The 19,071-nt window shown below is 41.8% G+C and overlaps 1 protein-coding gene across 7 annotated transcripts in view; it reads left to right on the top strand.

Moving 5' to 3' along the window:
- DPP6 (dipeptidyl peptidase like 6) overlaps window positions 1-19,071 on the top strand; it is an 816,817-nt gene that overhangs the window by 743,617 nt on the left and 54,129 nt on the right. For all 7 annotated transcript variants that reach the window (XM_073334581.1, XM_073334585.1, XM_073334583.1 and 4 more), the window contains 4 exons: window positions 2,286-2,393; window positions 3,050-3,141; window positions 7,802-7,849; window positions 10,048-10,166. In XM_073334581.1, coding sequence (XP_073190682.1) covers window positions 2,286-2,393; window positions 3,050-3,141; window positions 7,802-7,849; window positions 10,048-10,166 — 367 coding nt within the window. The remainder of the gene's footprint in view (window positions 1-2,285; window positions 2,394-3,049; window positions 3,142-7,801; window positions 7,850-10,047; window positions 10,167-19,071) is intronic.

The raw sequence follows: 19,071 nt of genomic DNA, 5'->3' as shown, positions 1-19,071 counted from the left end.
GAAAATGGGTGCATCCAGAGTTAATTTTACTTTTTATTTTCATCTGCACCATGCTAATTTTTCTTTCAGTGCCAATTTTAGTATTTTTATACTAGACTGTGTGAACCTAAAATGCATTTCCTTCCAGTTCATTTTTTCTCTTAAGATAAGATGAAAATATTGCACACATCAGCTTTAACTCAGGCCAGGTTTGTTTTCAAGATCCTTAGTGCTGCTCTATACAATATGAAGATTATATCCCCAAAATCTCTGTCCCAGTGGCCTCTTTTTGTGTGTGTCCATACTGAGTCTCTGCAACACAACTACAGGTTCTTAAAAAAAACCTGACTATATTAAGGGAGTTTTTCCATCAGTAGATACAACAAACAGACCACTCATAACCTCAGAGGAGTACTGATGAAGATCAGTAATCATTTGTCTGATGTATGACTTTTCTCTGTACCTGGAAATAGATTCAAGTAATCTGTTAAACCAGTCTGTACAAAGTCTACTTCCACTGCCAAGAGAAATGCTGCTACAGTAGTACAAATTTGTATAAACAGTACAAATTCTGTACCTTTCTTGATTGGTACAGCTCTATTGACTACAATCGAAGTGTGCCAGTTTACACCAGCATAGAATTTGGCCCATAGTGTGATAGTAGTTTGCCAGTGGTTTTTTTAATCTTCTTAGCATAACTCTGGAAATAATCATATAGATTTTCATACTTAAAGTTCTAGAAACTATAAGAAGCAGGTGAGACTTATTTCCTGAAATTTTGCCAAGCGAGAGATGGTCGTACTTTTACAATCTTCTAGACAGGTAAGGAAAGAAAAATACAAGGAAACCTGGCAAGTTAGGCCCAAAATTTAGACTTTGTAAACCTAACACTAATAGAAAGTGAAATACTTAATGAATGATAAGGAGCAAAGTAAAATAAAGCAAGAATGCTGTTGCAGCATTAAAAAAATTAAAAGGATTCATTTGTTGTTAATGCAAATAATTAATCTATAACATTAAAACAATCCGCAGTATGATCAACTTATTATTATTGATCTTGGTTGGTTCTGCTTGGTGTTTTGACATGTGTTAAGAATAAGACCAGAATATCTGCCATGGCAGATGTGTCCATTGGGTGGCTGGTGGAACACACAAGGGGCTTACTGAAAGAATCGCTCCATTGAACAGTACTCAGAGAGGGGGAAACTTATGGGACTTAACAGCATACTGAATATGCAAAGAGTGCCCCAGGATAGACAGGGATGGTGGAGCCTTGTTCATACTCTAAGCAACATCTGATGGCGTGGGAAGGAAGGCTTCAGATTCTTCCTAAATTCATTCGATATGCACTTTTGGGAGATTAAATTTTGTACTTTAGTAACCAGCCTTTCTGCCAGTAAGAGCTAGAACAAAGGAGGTGCAACCAGCCGAATGCCATGGTATATCGAGCTAATGATTTTTGCCACCCTCAGGGACCATATATATCAAAGTCTTCTGCATTCCCTTGTAGTCTACTACACAACTATCTCCCCCAACAGAAAGGTCCCAGCCGCTCATGGATTTCTACAGCAGAAAAGAAAACAAAACAGTCTTAAGAAAAGAACTAGTTACTGCCCTGCAGTGTTTGATTTCCATGCACAGCACCTTGTCTCTCTCTGACTGAAAGTTGCAATAATGGGATGAAAATCAATCACTAGGTTCACCTGGGAACCTTGAAGCAAAGACAGTTTTAAAAGACCTTCTTTCTTTTTATTCTTTCGCCTCCTCCCTTTTCCCCCTCCCTCCCCCCCGGGTAAATAATTTTGTGAATTAATCATCTGTGAGAAGGTAGGGAAGGAGACAGGACTTAGACTCTGAAGTACAGGTTGGTGATGTTTCTTTAAGAAAATGTATGTGGAATGATACACAGCTCAGTGCAGTTTTTCCAGCTGAGTAAACAAGATTTGCTAGGCACACACTGCTAAGTCTATGTTTATTAAAACGCTTCATTCCGGTTGCCCCCAAACAGACTTCTCTGTAGGCATGTAGGTTTTTTCCGCTTTGCAAATGGGGATTGCCTTTGAAGCCAAGAATGCCGCCTTACTGTCTGTCTCCCTTTAATTCCACAGGAGGCTAGCTGAAAGATGACTGCTTCTCAGGGGATACAAAAACAAGGGTTTTCAGAATTTCAGGGCTCATTTTTCCCTGTTTTGAGGGGGCTGTTTCTTTGTTTTAGGTGGTTGTTAGAAGTCCTCTGTGGACAGTTTTAAAAAACACCAAGAAGCCCAAACTAGTGAAAATTAAACCCGCTCAATTGACATTTACAGAATGAAGAGCCAATCTTTTCCAAAGACGGACGGAAGTTTTTCTTCATCCGAGCCATTCCTCAGGGGGGGCGAGGAAAGTTCTACCATATTGCCATGTCATCGTCACAGGTGAAACAACCATTATTATTCTTTTTCAGTGCTGACTAGAACATTCCATGAACATAAGACCTGTGTTTAGACCCAAGATATATCAAGGTGTCTATGGAGAATTTGAATCCCTCTGTCCATAAGGATGAATACCTTAACTGTGCTAAATGCTAGTAGCATTTCAAGCATAGGAGGAACAAGAGTTTCAAGTGATGCAGTTTGCTTAGATTTATAATTAAAAGGTCTTCACATTTCAAGTAAAATTCAAAGAATGTCACTTTTGGGTTTTTTTAAAACAAGCTTCTCCTTCATTATTCGTAAATAAGTGGCTCTCTGCACAATTATCTGAGGTTATTATCCAGAACCCATGGGCAAAAGAGGATCACAGGAAAGGACTTCCATCTGTATTCTTTATGCTGGGCCTAATTAATTCCATTATCATCAATTTAGTTATGCCAGAGATTAATCTGATTCAGTATATTTAAGTGTATCTGCAAATTCATAGCAATACAGTACTTTGGGGGAATCACAAATTAGTGATTACTTTTAACAAGCATGGAGGAGTCATGAGGGCATCATGTTTTGAGAAATAAAAAGAGAGGTTTTTTAGTTGTGTTCAAGTGTCGTCTTTTCAGAAAAAAGAAAACACACTTTTCTCTTCTTTTTTTTTTTGGCAGCCCAATAGCAGCAGTGATAACTTACAGTCCATTACATCTGGTGATTGGGATGTGACAAAGATTTTGGCATATGATGAAAAGAGGCATAAAATGTAAGTAAAGAAGTCGGTGTAAGTAACAAACCAAACAGGCTTTCATCTTTTAGTTCTGGCTCTAGAGTTAGCTAGTCTACAGTAGCCATCTTGAAAGCATCAGAAGTGTGTGTGCATGAACAGCTAGATGTACAGACAGCAGGAGAGGGTTGTCTACATCTGTTCGTGGCTTAATCTCTAGTTTACAATCTAGTGTTTCAATGAAGTCTTGCCTTGGTTTGTTCCCTCCCCTACCACTGACTTTGTGTGTTTAATAATCAATCTCATTTTGATATTTGACACACAGAAAGAAGCCTGGTTTACATATATATACGTGTGTGTATGTTTGTGTGTGTGTTGCTATGTTTCTTCATCAACAACATTTGATTCAAAATTTGAAGAGAGAGTTCTGTGTTCTGTGTTGGATGGCTTTGCTCTGTTAGTCCTCCTAGTCTTGGAAAAAATTCTGTTTGACACACACGAAAACTATTGTAATGAACAAACATTTTTGCTCAGTAAACTGCCATCTTGTTTTTACAGTTTCCCTCATTTTCACCTTGATCCTTTGTTAGTGATGTTCCAGTTCTTGGTGTGCTTCCCATTGTCCTAAATCTCAGCAAAAAAAAAAAGTAACATCTGATGAAGTGAGCTGTAGCTCACGAAAGCTCATGCTCAAATAAATTGGTTAGTCTCTAAGGTGCCACAAGTACTCCTTTTCTTTTTGCGAATACAGACTAACACGGCTGTTCCTCTGAAACCTAGCAAAATGTCATAGAAGAGAGCACTCTGAAAGGGTTTCCAGTTCACATTGTATGGAGTTGCTCTTTCAGGCAAAGTTTCAGTGAGATGCAAGATGCTGAATTCTAGACTTCTTAAATTTAAAATGATCTATTATCTCCAGCACTATCCCTCGTTGGCACTAAATAGCTGAGTCAAAAGGCATTAGCCCATCCCAAACACTGAATCATAATTAAGGGCCCAATTCTGGAAGGAGCTAAAAATGCCCACAGTTTCTGTTGACTTCAGTGTGAGCTGAGGGCTAAGCTGGCATAATTACTCACATTGCAATTTTAACAGTATGTGATATTTGTGGTTTGACTGCCCAATGTGCGAAATCTACATATCCAGGTGAGCACAGTTTATAGGAAATAGACCTGCTGGATTGGGTACGCCAGCCGTTATGTTATTCAGTCCTCCCCTCCCACCCCCCACTAAAACAATATCTGCTCCTGTGGGTCATCACCACCCTTGTAAAGCTTATGGCCTTTGGCCCCCATGGAGATATCAACCTTGACTTTGCACTCTGAGTTGAAGTTGGCCACCCCTTGCATATCCAGCTAATTCACGGACTGAAACAGTAATGATGACCTCAGAAAGCTGGTGCTTTCATTACTTATCACACAGAAATGGAGCTGGCTAGAGTGTCTCTGTGAAGGGCTTGTCTACACTGGCAATTTACAGTGCTGCAAGTTTCTCGCTCAGTTGTGTGAAAAAACACACCCCTGAGTGCAGCAAGTTTCAGCGCTGTAAAGCGTCGATGTAAACAGCTGCGCTCCCAGCGCTGGTAGTTACCCCTCTCGTGGAGGTGGTATTTTTTAGAGTGCTGGGAGAGCTCTCTCCCAGCACTCTGCCGGGACTACACAAGCCATGTTAAAGTGCTTGTGTTGCCAGTGTAGACTAACCCTTAGACAATGACATTCCTCTCAAGTCAAGGCTATATCTTCCCTAACGGTTGGAATCCCCTCTTCAAGCTGAGGCTCTCAATGGGTTTTTCAGGTGCCTGAAGCCACACAGCTGTTCAAAGAATCATAAGTGATCAAATGTTTTGGGAAGAGGGGTGGGTTGCTTTTTTAAAATCTCTAGATAAAAAAAAATCTATTTAAAGGTACGGTGCATTGTAAAGCTTTATTCCTTGTTGGGGTAACTTTTCTGTGGTGAAAAAAGAGGTCAAGTTTTCTTGCTTCATATCACTTAAGACCACTTTTATTTTGTATAGTATGTATTCCTCACATATTACACATATTATTATTTTAACACACTGACTTAATGCATACTTCTTTACAAGCAATTACAATATTATGTATAATATATAGAGGTAACAAAGCTTCCTTAATGAGTCCTTGGTTTTGCTTATTCAGTGGATGCAGTAATTTTGCTGCTATCTCCTATTGAAATGCTTGGTCATGTTCCCACAGCATTTCTATATCAGCTTGGTTTCTGAGAGACACACCAATTTTAAACAGTCCGCTTCCTCTGGCAATTCTATTAAGTTTCTTTTGGTGTACTTGCCCTCCCACTTGGCAGTCTTATGCATTCTAAAGTGTACATTTTTGTTTAGAAACTTTTTTCAACAGTTTTTAACTATATATTGCACTAAATTTTAGTAGGCATAATTCTTTAGGTAGACCTACAGACCTGTAAAATGTAATAACACTGACACATACATAAAATGAACATTTTTGTACAATATTTCCTTAATAGGTCTTAACCCTAAACCCTTTGGACCTGTTTTTAGTCTAAGACATTTTAATCTTTTTTTTTCTTACAAAACTCCACCATATAGTTTTTGTTTTTACTCTCTTAGTAAAATGTATTTTATACCACAGATAAACAGAACTTTTGAATAGGATTTCTATAGTTGGAGGTTTTGTCATGTTTTTGAATGGCCACTGCACCATTCACAGTAGCTCTTTTATTCATAATTAATAACTTCTTAAAAGAAAAGAGAACTTGGATGGCACTTTCAAATAGGTTTTTGGTGATTGGGCTTCACTACTTATATTTACTGCAACACCCCCCAACTATTTAATTGCCCCAAAACTTTGCAGTGTTCATTTGTGCAAAAGATACTTTTAACTTCACAGTCTGTCCTTAAATCACTTACTTATTTTCCAAAGTGACACATTTCTCAGCTGAATTCTTTCAGCGACTCTAAACTTATTTTTTAATGTTTTTCCCCACTTGTTTCTTAATGTAGTACACTTTGCTTGCAAAGCTGTGCTCACTAAATACAGTCTGTGAAGGATGGCTGCTTTTTACTTTGGATTTATGCAAATAGGTAAAAGAGATTGTTTTCTCCCTGACCTTTCAGGAATCATTTCCATTTAGTTTATTTCCTTCTTTACAACTTTCATTTGCTTTTAATGCCTTTTACACTCATCCCTTAAGGTGGCACATTTCATTTGTAAAGTTTTAGCCACGAGAAATAATCCACATGAAACTTCTGTCTTGATTCGGGTTTTCTTTACCTTAGGGAAAAAAGAAACTAAATACTATTTTTTCATGGCTGCCAATGGGTCTTATTTTTTAACATTTCAGTGGCATTCAACAGACCTCTACTGTTCTCTGACAAGTATTCTTTTACATAGGTACTGAAAGTAACTCTCTAGTGTCCACTTTTATTTTGTTTTAAAAATGCCTCATTAGACTGCACAGCATATGCCTTATGTATCTCTTGGTGCTCTTCCAGCCCATTCTTTTCTCTCTCAAAATTTCCCACATAATGGTTAGCTATTTTACTTCTCTACGCAGGGCTTTTATTTCCTGGATTAGTTCCTGCAATAACAAGCTTTTTGCTTCTCCTTTCTGCATTTTTTATTTAGCACTATTCGTTGGCGTTCCTTTTCCACCCAGTCTCCCTCAGTACCTGTCTGGGAAATCCATAAGATTTGCCCTTAGATTTAACCTACTCCTCTGGTGCCCTGGAAACCACCTCAGATTTAAAGCCTTCCAATGCCATTGCTAAACTGATGGTTTGTGATCCTTGACAGTAAAGCGACTCGTATAATAAACTGTATGTTACTTGCTCAAGATGAATGGATCCGATCTGAGTCCCAGCACCAGTATGTTGGGGTTGCCTCTGAGACATCTTCCATTCAGTTCCCCCAGAACTCAGTTTGACTCTGGTCTTGACGCTTAGGTTCCTTTATTTGACATACAGAAAAGCTTCGCTGAGTTGATGAGACTTAAACGTAGAGGCTGGGTACAGGGTATACCACACAACCAAAGTTACACAGAAGCCCCCTTCCTTTATATACCTTTACACATTACATTGCATCAAATGTTTTGGGATTGGCTTGGTCACTTTGCTGGAACCAATCCCTGTACCGCATGCTCTGTCCATTCACTGTTCATATACAACTCATTCTTTACTTCATCTTTATGTTCCCGACTTATTGTATTCATTGTTATCTTGTCCACTGTAAATGGCTCCCTGAGTGTTCCTCCCCTATCTTAGCTGGTAAAGACATTCTGCTTCCATTCCAACCTGCTGATCCATTTACCTGCCTAATGCTGTCTCCCAAGAAATGAGGCCTCACCCTTGTCCAATTACTCGTGTCAAGCCAAGCCTACATACCTGAATTCAGGGGGTTTTTGCATGGAGCATTTTTCCCTTGAAGCACAGCTATCATGTATACTTCTGCATTGAAATATTTTTGTTTTTATTTTTAATTTCAGTGCAGTTTACAAAACATTTCCTTGATTCTGTGCTGAAGAGAGGTCTCTTCTGATTGGTTTTCTGATTCAGTGAAATGGAGAAGTCACATATCCTTGCAGTTTGCTTCACAAGATCAAGGAAATGTTCAAAAGATGGGCGTGAGGATGGAGATGCTGTTTAATAACATATTTGTAAATTCCCTTCCAAAACTCTATTTCTCACTACTGTACTTTGTATTTTTAGTTACTTCCTCAGCACAGAAGATTTACCAAGACGACGACACTTATATAGGTATGTTTTTCAGTTCTTTCATAGAGATCATTTTCCAGTTATTCCTCTATGAATGAGATCATGATAGAAGATGGATTGTGCCCATCATTACTGACATTGTTTATTCTCTGATTGAAGCTAAGGAATAAACATGAGCATGTCACCAAATGGGAAAGAGGTTTGCAACCAAATTTGAAATGCTTGAAATTTGAGCATTTTCTCATTTCATTGCCCATTAGAAATTGGTCCCATTCTAAAGCAAATGGCACATTAAAATGGAAACATTTTTAAACAAAATTATTATGCACTGCAAAAAGTTGCATCATTGCATACATTTGTATTTTTCACAATCACGTTACTGTTTGTATGGAAATCTAACCAAACCACAGAAGTTCTGGTATTTGAAAATAGGCAGAACAAAATTGCTGAACATTTGTGAATGTTTTTCTGCAATTTCATGTGGCTCCAATATGTTCTCAGTAGTGGTGTAATAGGTAAACAATGGTTAGCTTACGTACATGGTATCTATATTACAGCTAATAAATATGTCGCTGTGTGAGAAGGAAACCGGAGTAAAGAACAAAAATTCCATCCTAGAAAATGCTTGTTTCAATTGCCAAGAGGCTTTAGGAATCCAGCCTTATTTTTTCTCATACAAGATTTCTAAGCACTGGAAAATGCACATTTATTAATTCTCACAACACCCTGGGCAGGAGGGAAGCATTATTATCCCCATTTTACAGATGAGGAAATAGAGGCACATACTGCAAGTTAAGTTTGTTGTATTCCTCTCTTTTAACATCCTTCCTTCATCCCATCTTGTGGTATTTTTTCCTGCCTTGGAAGCATCCACAAAGAAGGGAAGGGCCGTGCTAGCTTCATTTGATACGAGATTGTCAGTATATTTACATCCTGCAGTATGATGTTATGTTTTTTTCTCTCAAGCAGAGAAGGGACTACAACAAACTGAATTACCAGTCATTTAATTTTTTCCTTCATTCTTAAACCTCTGTATTTGCCCACTGCTGTCCACAGGGCTTTGTGAGAGGCTAGGGTATTTTCAGCATTTTTTAATTAAATAAATCATGCTGAGTCTGTTTGGGCCAGTCATTTGTATTGGAGTGAATAAAATTCAGTGTTAAAGCTCAATTCGGGGAGAATTCTTCACAGGAAACAGTGGCACAATTTACATTGCTTCCACCTTGCCATACCCCACTAGCCTTTAAAGGTGGCTCATGTAGTGAACTGACTTATGTAAGTTGTCATAGCCCCATTGAAGTCAATAGAGCTATGACAGTTTATATCGGCTGAGGATCTGGCTCTCAGTTTTTAAATTCAGAGTTAGTGAGTCACACGGGGATTCCTCTCCTGAAGAAAAGTGTGAGCTGGAGAGAACACAGGAACGGGAGCCGGCGACAACTGTGTGGTGATCCTAGCTCTGCCACTGATCGCTCCTGTGGTCTTGAGCAAGCCACACAGCTGCTCTGCTTCAGCTTTGCTATCCGTGAAATAGAGTAATAATCTTGACGTGCCTCACAGAGGTGTTCTAAGGATCAGTTAGGTAATGTTTGTAAAGCATTTTGAAGTTGAAAAGTGCTATAGATGTGCTAAGTATTATTTATTATTTGTTAATAAATGGTAATTTAGTCTTTAACCAGCATAGTGCTCTTGAGCGCACACACATGCCAAATTGCGTACTTCAAAAACAAAGCAGGCAAAACATGATCTTTTCTTTCTACCTGGATGTTGTGGTTAACACTCCATGACCCACTCTTTGAATGCTAAGGGAGAGGATTGTCTATGAGGTAGCCACTAGCAAGTCAGAAAAACTGCCTTTTAAAGACAAGATCTCTAGTTCTCCTTTGTCTGCAATAAACGTCATCTAACATAGAAATAATCCCTAGTTTCATGTCTATTCCCTGAATTAAAACATGTTCCGTTTATATTGAAAGTTCAGTTGCATCCATTATTTTCTGGAAAGCTGTAGCATCTAACATAACTACCTGCCATGCACAAAAGCCATCAATACCCTTTAATATCTTTTCAGTTCTGGCAACCGCCCCTTCCCCCCCCCCCCCGCAACAATTTAGAATGCCTCGTCTCTTAGTATAGTTGAGAAAGTTATGTTCCTTTTTTCTGGTGCAATGAAGTTTAAAAAATGTAGCTTCAAGATAACCCTCGCTCAATTGACCTTCATGTACTTGTATTAACTTTTTCAGTGCAAACACAAATGGAAACTTCAACAGGCAGTGTCTGTCCTGTGATTTGATTGAAAACTGTACTTATTTCAGTGCGTCATTCAGTCACAACATGGAGTACTTCTTACTGACCTGTGAAGGTAAGTTTCTTTTATTATTAAGGATAGATTTTAGAGCAGGCAATAACCAAGCTCAGTATATACCTTCGAACTGTGACTAGCAGCACAAAAGTCTGTTGCCTTCATAAAATCCATTTTGCTTGATGATTTAAAAAACACATTTTAAGGGGGACAAAGGTCTTAATCCTAACTGAGGGCAATGGTTCTCTCTAATTCAGGCTTTAGTGATTTCCTTGATCCATTGTAGTGTGTTATATTGTGACATTATGAATTTAGTGACTGTGGGTAAAATTTCCAGAAGTGCCTTGGGCACTTAAGAGCCTAAATTCCATTGATTTTCAATAGATTTAGGCTCCTGATTTCAATGGTAGTTAGGCACCTAACCTGCTTAAGAGCTTTTGAAAAGCCCACTAAAAGCCTCTCTGCATCTTGATGCCCCTAATTACCTTTGAAAATCTGGCCTTAAATGCTCAAGTTACTTTTAAAAATGGGGCTTAGGCTCCTACATCACATATGTGCTTTTGAAATTTTACCTGGTATGTCCATGTTTTAACACAGACTTTTGAATATTATTATCAAACATAGGTGTATATAGCACTGCAGTTGTGTATGGGGGATTTTCATGGTGAGTAAAGACAGCACACAAAACAGGATGCTGGGGGAGGTAACTAAAGGAAGAGGGTTGGGTTATGGAGTTGCCTGGTGGTACAGTATACATCCTGGTGAAGTAGTTGCACTGAACAAGTTATTTTATTTTGAAAGATTCTTTCAGTTTCAAATTCCTTGTACTTAAAATGGGAATACACCTGAACCAATAATCTCAACACAGAGGTAACTTTAACTGTCACTATTGGTCCAAGTTTTCTGTCCTTTTTTAGATAATTATATTTTTAAAGAAAATTGTTATCTGGGGGTTGTGGGAAAAGATGGGTAGGAGGGATTTGAAGAAGTGGGGAGGTGGATTGGCCTACAGAATCAGAGCGTTGAAGAGATTGGGAGAAGGGTGTCACAGTTGTGTTTGACTTTAATAATGTTCTGTGTACTCAATACCGTTGAATTACCTTTTTAAAGACATATTAGGAATAAATGCAGAACTCTACAACTTTCTAATGCAGTCATCACTTAGTTCTACCAAATTACATATAAACGTAGGGCCAGATTGCAGGGCCCTTACTCACCTTGGTGAGCAATTACTTACACCAGTAATCCCACTGAAGTGAATGGGGCTGCTTAAGTGAGTAAGGGCTCACCAAAATGAGGAAGGACTTCACGATCTCTTTACTGTGGTTGCAGAGTAAAAAGGGTTCTTAATTCTGAGGAGTTTGTAATCCTATAGTAAACATGCAAGGACTAAGGGCCTGGTTTGCAAAACTTCAGGCATCAATGACCATCCTGGTACATGCAAATAGTGTGTGTGTGTGTGTGTAAAAAGTACCTTATTTTTTTAATGTCAGCAAGCTGTCAGTCAGGATGTGAATTGCTCCTTGTCTAACTGTAAAGCGCTTCTTGTGAGCCAAGAATTGTCATGTTATAATCAACTCCAAGGACAAAGAAGTATTGAGGATGCTACATGAGGAAATAACCAGAAGCAATGTGATGAAACTAAGAAAGGGAACAGTTAGAATGAATAACAGGCAAAACTTACTGAGAGATATGTAAGGCTATGGAGTATTCTACCCAGGGAAGTGGTATAGGCCCCATCATTTGGGACAGTTGTCATAGGAGACTAGATTAAACATTAGAAAATACCCTGTAGGGAGCATCTCTGCACTGTCGGTGTGGTGAACTAAGTGGCCTCAGGGATAATTTCCACTTGTAATTTCTGTGAATCTATAACAATGGAAGATTTTTACACTGGAGTATAATTGACTGGAAAACGTACAGTAGTACAGTAAATACCATGTTGATCAGGTTTGCCTTTTGACAAGGAAAGCTGTGTACATTTTTTTTAAAGTGTCAGTTTCAAGACAAGCTGTCAGTAATTGCTGATAACATTGCCCATTTTCCCTTTTTATAGAGGATAAATGTTTTAATATAATTAGAAGCACATGTGAATAGCAAGATTATGGTTCTTATCAAACCCTAAGTGTTGATAAGTTCCTATTGCATTAGAGCCAATCTACAATAAGGCTGCTGTAATTCTTTGAGAGATTTATATAATTTATTAGAATATATGTCCCTACAGTAATAAATTACCCAAGTACAAAAGATCATCACTTTCAACTAAACAGCTCTGGACCAGCTCCACAGCTAGTGTAAGTCAGCATAAGTCTATTTACTTCAATGGAGTTGTGCTGATTGACACCCACTGAGCATCTGTCCCTCTGTGTTCTAATTGTACAGTACTATGTTCTCAAAATGTAATCCCAGTTTAAATGCAAAAGTCAACCCTTAACAATGGGATCGCCACTGACATCTCCATAATGAGATAAGCTGGGAAGATATATGCATATAAGAAAAGACAGGGGTCCCGATTTGGCTTTCCCATACATTTGGTTTTAGATCAATGTCATTCCGCTGACGTCAGTGGAGTTACTCCTGATTCACGCTACTGGAAGTGAAAGGCATATCAGGCCCTTTATTTTCAACGAGCGTACAAGGAAAACATCGTTTTGCAGCAGGTATGGGCAAAATATCAACAATGAGGCTTTGAGCTGTCTAAGATATGCTGAATATGTGGAGACATTTCATAATTTAAGCTTTTTCTTTTGCAACGTATCCATTTACATTACGCTTCATATTAAGTGGCACAGAGAGCTTGCTGGTCTTTATTTGCCTTTTACTCACAGTGGTGAAAATCAAAAGTAACTCCCTCAGAAGTCAGTGGAACAACACTAGTGTAAAACTGGTGTAAGTTAGAGGAGAATGTAGCCTGTTCTGTTCTATGAGTTTGAATAATATGAGAATTCTTTTTTCATGGTGCTTTGTCGTGCTTAGCATGAATCTGGCCCCGCTTCGGTATCCAAAATGTTTTTTTTATTGCTGCTGGATAGCTCAGATCCAGGGGTTTTGGAAGGAACTTCCTGATAAGTAAGTAGCCATACCTCCCTGTGTGTCCACATATAAACATAGCCCACACAGACATAAAACTACTTAAATGAGCATGTTGGAGGAGCACTGCCTTTCCCCTCGTAGAGAGCTTTGAGGTTGACTCTGCAGCCAGCCACTTTTGAAGAAGAATGCAAGCGTCTTTCTAATGTCTTTGCCTGTCTACGCTTTCCAGGCTCCAGACATTTCTATGTTCCAGTTCTCGAGTCTAGATTACGCGAGTCACAATATGTTGCACCTGTCTACATCTGTCCGTGACTAGTGATCAGTGGCACTACAGCGCTAGGGCCATTAAAAGTCCAGTCGGCGGCATCAGGGCTAAGGCAGGCTCCCTGCCTGCCCTGGCTCCACACAGCTCCCAGAAACGGATGGCACATTCCTGCAGCCCCTGGGCACAGAGGCGATAAGGGGGGCTCCGCGCACTGCTCTGCTGGCTTTGCAGCTCCCATTGGCCAGGAACCGCGGCCAATGGGAGCTGCGGGGGCAGCACCTGCGGGGAGGGGTAACGCACAGAGCCCCTGGCTCTTGCACCTAGGATCCGAACATGCTGGCTGCTTCGGGGAGTCACGCACAGCCAGGGCAGGAAGACCCTGCCATAGCCCCGCTGCGCCGCCGACCAGGAGCCACATGAGGTAAGCGACGCCTAGCTGGAACCCACATCCCGAACTGTCTCCCACAACCAAACCCCCTGCCCCAGGTTGGAACCCTCTCCCAGAGCCCGTATCCCACACCTCCAGCCCTCTGCCATACCCAAAGTCCCTCCCAGAGCCCACACCCCCTCCTGCACCCACCCACCCCCAGGTCGGAACACCTTCCTGCACTCCCGGAGCCCGTACCCCCTCCCACACCTCAACCCCAGCCCTGAGCCCCCCTCCACACCCAAACTCCCTCCCCGAGCCCACACCTCGCACCCTTTCCTGCACCCCAACCACCTGCCCCAGCTCTGAGCCCCTCTTGCACCCCAAACCCCTCATCCCCAGATCCACCATGAGCCAACATCCCCAGCCAGAGCCCGCACCCTCTCCTGCTCCCCAACCCCTGCCTCAGCTCTGTGTCCGCTCCCACGCTCTGAACCCCTCGGCTCCAGCCCAGAGCCCCCTCCTTCATTGAAACCCCTGATCCCCAGCCTCACCCCAGAGCCTTCTCAGAGTGGTGTGGCGTGGGGCCAGGGCAGGCAGGTAGGGAGGCTGCCCTGGCTCCGGTGCGCACTGCTGCCACCCCGGAGCCGCTTTAGGTAAGTGGCACCGGGCCAGAGCCTGCAGCCCGAGCTCCTCCTGCATGCTGCCCCCCAAATCCTTGCCCTAAGCCCCATGCCTGCACCTCGCACCCTTCCTGCACCCCAACTCCTGCCCTGAGACCCCTGCTGCACCCTGCACCCCAACTCCCTGCCCTGAGCCCCCTGTCGCACCCTGCACCCCTCCTGCACCCCAACCCTCTTCCCTGAGCCCCCTCAAACACTCCGCATCCCTCCTCTGCCCCAGTCCCTTGCCCTGAGCCCACTCCTGCACACTGCACCCCCTCCTACACCCCGCACTTCCTCCCACACCCCAACCCCCTGCCCCGCACCTGCATACAATTTCCCCTCCCAGATGTGGCCCTCGGCCCAAAAAGTTTGCCCACCCCTGATCTACACAAAGACTGTGACAGTGCTGCTCCTGGGATGTGGATTTTTCACACCCCTGACTGACATAGTTAAACTGACCTAATTTTCTAGTGTAGACCAGGCCTCAGTCACACTCTCTGACCCCTGTAATGTGAACACACAAATGGTATGGATGGGAGGGGGGTTAATTGAATTTAAATTTCTCATTGTGATGATGGTATTTTCTCCTCTAGAATGTGCTGTGAAAACTCAACAGTTGTATAAAGAGGGGAAAGTGCTTGTGTACAGTGAAGAAAATGAAAGGCATAAAAATGACAAGGCTTGGCTAAAGAAAGCAAGTTACTTTTGGTCTCTGTAATGGGCTCCATCCTGCAAAGTGCTGAGCCGTCTGACCCCAATCCAGGAGAGCACTTAAGCACATGCTTTACTTTACTCTCATGAATAGTCCCATGAACCTTGCAGCATCAAGCCCTATCAAAGGATATCCCTGTAGCCGCACTCCCTGCCAGTGATCAAAGGATCCTTCCCTCACTCTTTACCTTAAACTAATGGCATTGCCAAAGGACCAATGTAATTAAGATTGTGCATGATGCTGGGAGGCAGGGAAGGGAGGCACAGCCTGTTTTGGTTGCGTAGGAAATTGTATACTTCTCCATCAATTGACTTCAACAGGCTTGATTCTCCTGTCTTCTCTCCGACAAAAATCCCTTTGAAGGCAATGGGATGTTGCCCACGTAAGGACAGCAGGGCCCAGCCCAGTACATTTTGGGAGGCAGGATCTTCCCCCAAAATGGTTAATGTTTGAGATTGCAGAAACAAGATTAATTGTGAGGGAAACCTACGGTGCACACATACGTTATTGCCAATTAGCACATAATAAAAATGATGTGGATACATGCAGTTCATGAAACACTTAGCAGCCCTCAAATTAAATCTCTTCTGATTCAGATGTCAACTCTGCCAACACAGCTGTCACTAAATAGCCTTGGCCTTCTTGCAGTAGGTCAGAGCAGTGATATCATTGAGAGCAGTGATATCATTCCCACTCTTCTTGGCAAATAAATGTTGCAGATGTAGGACCACATGCTCAGATCCAACCAAGCTGTGCTTGACACAAGAGCTTAAGGGTTGTGGGAAGCCAGGATACAGCTGGGTGCAAGTGCACCTTAGCTAACACCTGCTTTTCCTAGCCATGTCCCCTATTCCAGTGGTGAGGATGGGGTAGCATTGAAGCCACTGTGGTGACCCCACAATGCTGGAGAATGTCCCTAGACATGAGAAATCCTGCTGGGGGCAGTAAAGCTGGTGTTAGAGCTCCTTTGTGCTGCCAGATCACACCAATGAATCAGACCCATAAGGCAGAGAACAGGAGATGTAGAAGCAGAGGGCAGGGAATGCGTTGCAACATATGGGACTCCCTGGAGAGAGTGATTGATACCAATGTAGAAGCAGCACACTCAAATTAATGATAGCTGCATCAGATTTCAAATGACCTTGTCTTAATTGGTCGTGACATTGAGGCATCTGGTACTATGTTCATCATCATAGCCAGATTATTATAGTTATTTAATATTTATATCGTGGTGTGCCCTGAATCCCCAGTCAGAATCGGAGCCTCATTTTGCTAGGTGTCAAACACACCCAAAGGCAGGGTCTCTGCCCTCAAGGGTTTATAATTTAAAATCCCATACCTACACATATATATACATTTACTATTCTGTTCAGGGTCTTATACCATGCCAGTGAATGCACTGTGGTATCTAAGCATATGTTGGAGTTCAGTGGAGCTGCACATGTGCCTAAACTTACTTGTGTATGTAAGTGTTTGCAGGATAGGGGTCTAAGAAGGCAAGTACATATATAGGGCCATGGGGAGGAATACAGTCAAATACTGTAAGGGACCAGGGCATCGGCAGTTTTGCCTAGCGATCACAGCTGGGCTGGGGTCCACATGCCAAGAGCAGTAGTTGGTGAGCAGGGGTTGGAGGAATCACTAGAGCCAGGTTCAATAAGCAAGAGCCGGGCCAGGGTTGGAGGCCAGAGATCAGAAGATGAGGTGAAGTCTGGAGTCACATCAGGCCAGAAGTCTGTGTGGTTGCCTAGACAACATCCTGGGCCTCCTGCCAGGGTTAAATAGTGTGCTTGGCCAATCAGAGGGGCGCAGGATATTAGCACTCTGAGTCCTTTGGGCGGTACTTTCCACAGCGCCTACTCTCCACAGTTCTCCCTTGCTGTAGTGTTGTGTGGCACTGTCGGGCTATCGGCCATCCTAGGCCCTGCAGATGTGGGTTCTAGTCCACCGGGCCTTCCAAAGCAATATAATTTTCATATGCTTTTGCAATTTTTAAAAATGTACAACTAAAATAAATGCAAACTATCCCCCTCAACGCCCTGGAGCCACTCTCAATTAGCTGATTAGTGCCAGAAACCATAGGAGAGGCTACCCACATCATCCATGCTGACGTGGCAAAAGACACATTCAAGAGTAACAGTAAAACCTGGGGTAGATCTATGATTGAACGCAGGTTATTGCTATAATGAGTGAAGATGGTAGAGAAAGTAATTGGGAGCCTTTACAGGCTATGACAGATGTCAGACAGAGCGGGGAAAGCGTAAGACTAACAAGTACCTGTTCAGAACGTATTAAAGTTATTGTTTAAACCCTATACAGAATATTTGCCATTTTTATGTTTATCAGAATAAAATCTATGTGCTACAAGCTTAACGTTTACAGAGTCTCCCTGTAGCTATAAACACTTAAGCTCTTTCAACTGTTTTCTGAGGACTTAATTTACCTTCTTACCTCCCTGTAGGAAGAGCCTAATATGTCATATTTTTAAGGAACACGCAAACATCTGGAAAGTGGAGCACACAAGTGCAATAGATACTTGCTGTCTCCATTTTTCAAGTTTATGTCTAAGCATTTGAAAAATGTCTTCATTATTCTGCATTCATTTTGTTTTCTAGGCGATTGTTGGAGTCGTCAAAAGCTTTCACTACCAAGTTGTGCTGACTCAGCTGTTTTAGAACATCCCAATTCCTAGGGGCCCAGCCACACTAGAGTTTTAACCATGTTGTAATTCAGCAATGTCCAGACCATGTTTTAGCAAGTTTGGGCTTACCTGTGTGGAATCATTTGATTACATCCCTAAGCTTTACAACATGTAACATTGGGTTACAACATGGTTAGTTCTTGTTTACAGATGTACTGTGAGACCAAGCTGTATTGTAACAAGGTTGGAGCACTATCGTGTAATGACGTGATCACTCGACATGATATATTTTGCATATAGATGACCCAAAGGGACATTATTAATCATGCTGTGAAGTCAGTTATGTGTCCTGAGGGCAACTTCAGCAAGATATGTCAGCTTTGTGTTTACACTTGTAAGGACCTGTGTGTCCAGGGATCAGAACCTTGGTAGCTACAATCATGTTTCAACACAGTTGTTGCTAGCTGGATTCTAGCATGGTTTCTCAAAACAATGTGGACAGAGAATTTTTACTTAGAACTGTACTAGGCAACCTCCCTAGTAAAAGGGGCTTAAGAAGAAGTTGGACTTGGTCAGGAAAGTGGGCAAGTTAGTTGATTATTGTGTCAGCATATGCTGCTAACTAAGCGTGCAATATTCTGTGAGATGAACCTAGATAGGATTCTGGTAGGCGTTAATGTTGTTTGTATGCATTAGGATCAGAATATGGTACTGCGTAGTCCAGAGGGTTAAAAGACCAGTGATGGTCAAAGGATACTTGTGAGTAGACACAAAATTCACACCATTGCTTGTACTGTTATATATTCTTTGCCAGGTGACATTACTGAAAATCAGCTGGCTTCAACTTTCATTTCTATTGACCATTAGTATCACCTTAAATTGTGTATGTATTTTCAGTAAGTATGTATGTTAATATCGAGCCAATAATTAGGGCCCTACCAAATTCATGGTCCATTTTGGTCAATTTCATGGTCATGGGATTTAAAAAATCTTAAATGTCATGATTTGAGCTGTTTAAATCTGAAATTTCACAGCGTTGTAACCGTAGGTGTCATGACCCAAAAGGGGGTTGTGGTTGGGGGGTCACAAGGTTATTGTAGGGGGGGTCATGGTATTGCCACCTTTACTTCCGCGCTGCTACTGGCAGTGGTGCTGCCTTCAGAGCTGGGCTGCTGGCCGGGAGCCCCACTCTGAAGGCAGAGCCGCCACCAGCAGCAATGGGGAAGTAAGGATGGCCTGGGATGGCCTGGCCTTACTTCTGCGCTGCTGCCTTCAGAGCTGG

The sequence above is a fragment of the Lepidochelys kempii genome, chromosome 2 (genome assembly GCF_965140265.1).
Source record: "Lepidochelys kempii isolate rLepKem1 chromosome 2, rLepKem1.hap2, whole genome shotgun sequence".
Taxonomy (NCBI): domain Eukaryota; kingdom Metazoa; phylum Chordata; order Testudines; family Cheloniidae; genus Lepidochelys; species Lepidochelys kempii.
The sequence above is the reverse complement of the archived record's forward strand: the minus strand, read 5'-3'. Positions and strand labels throughout refer to the sequence as shown.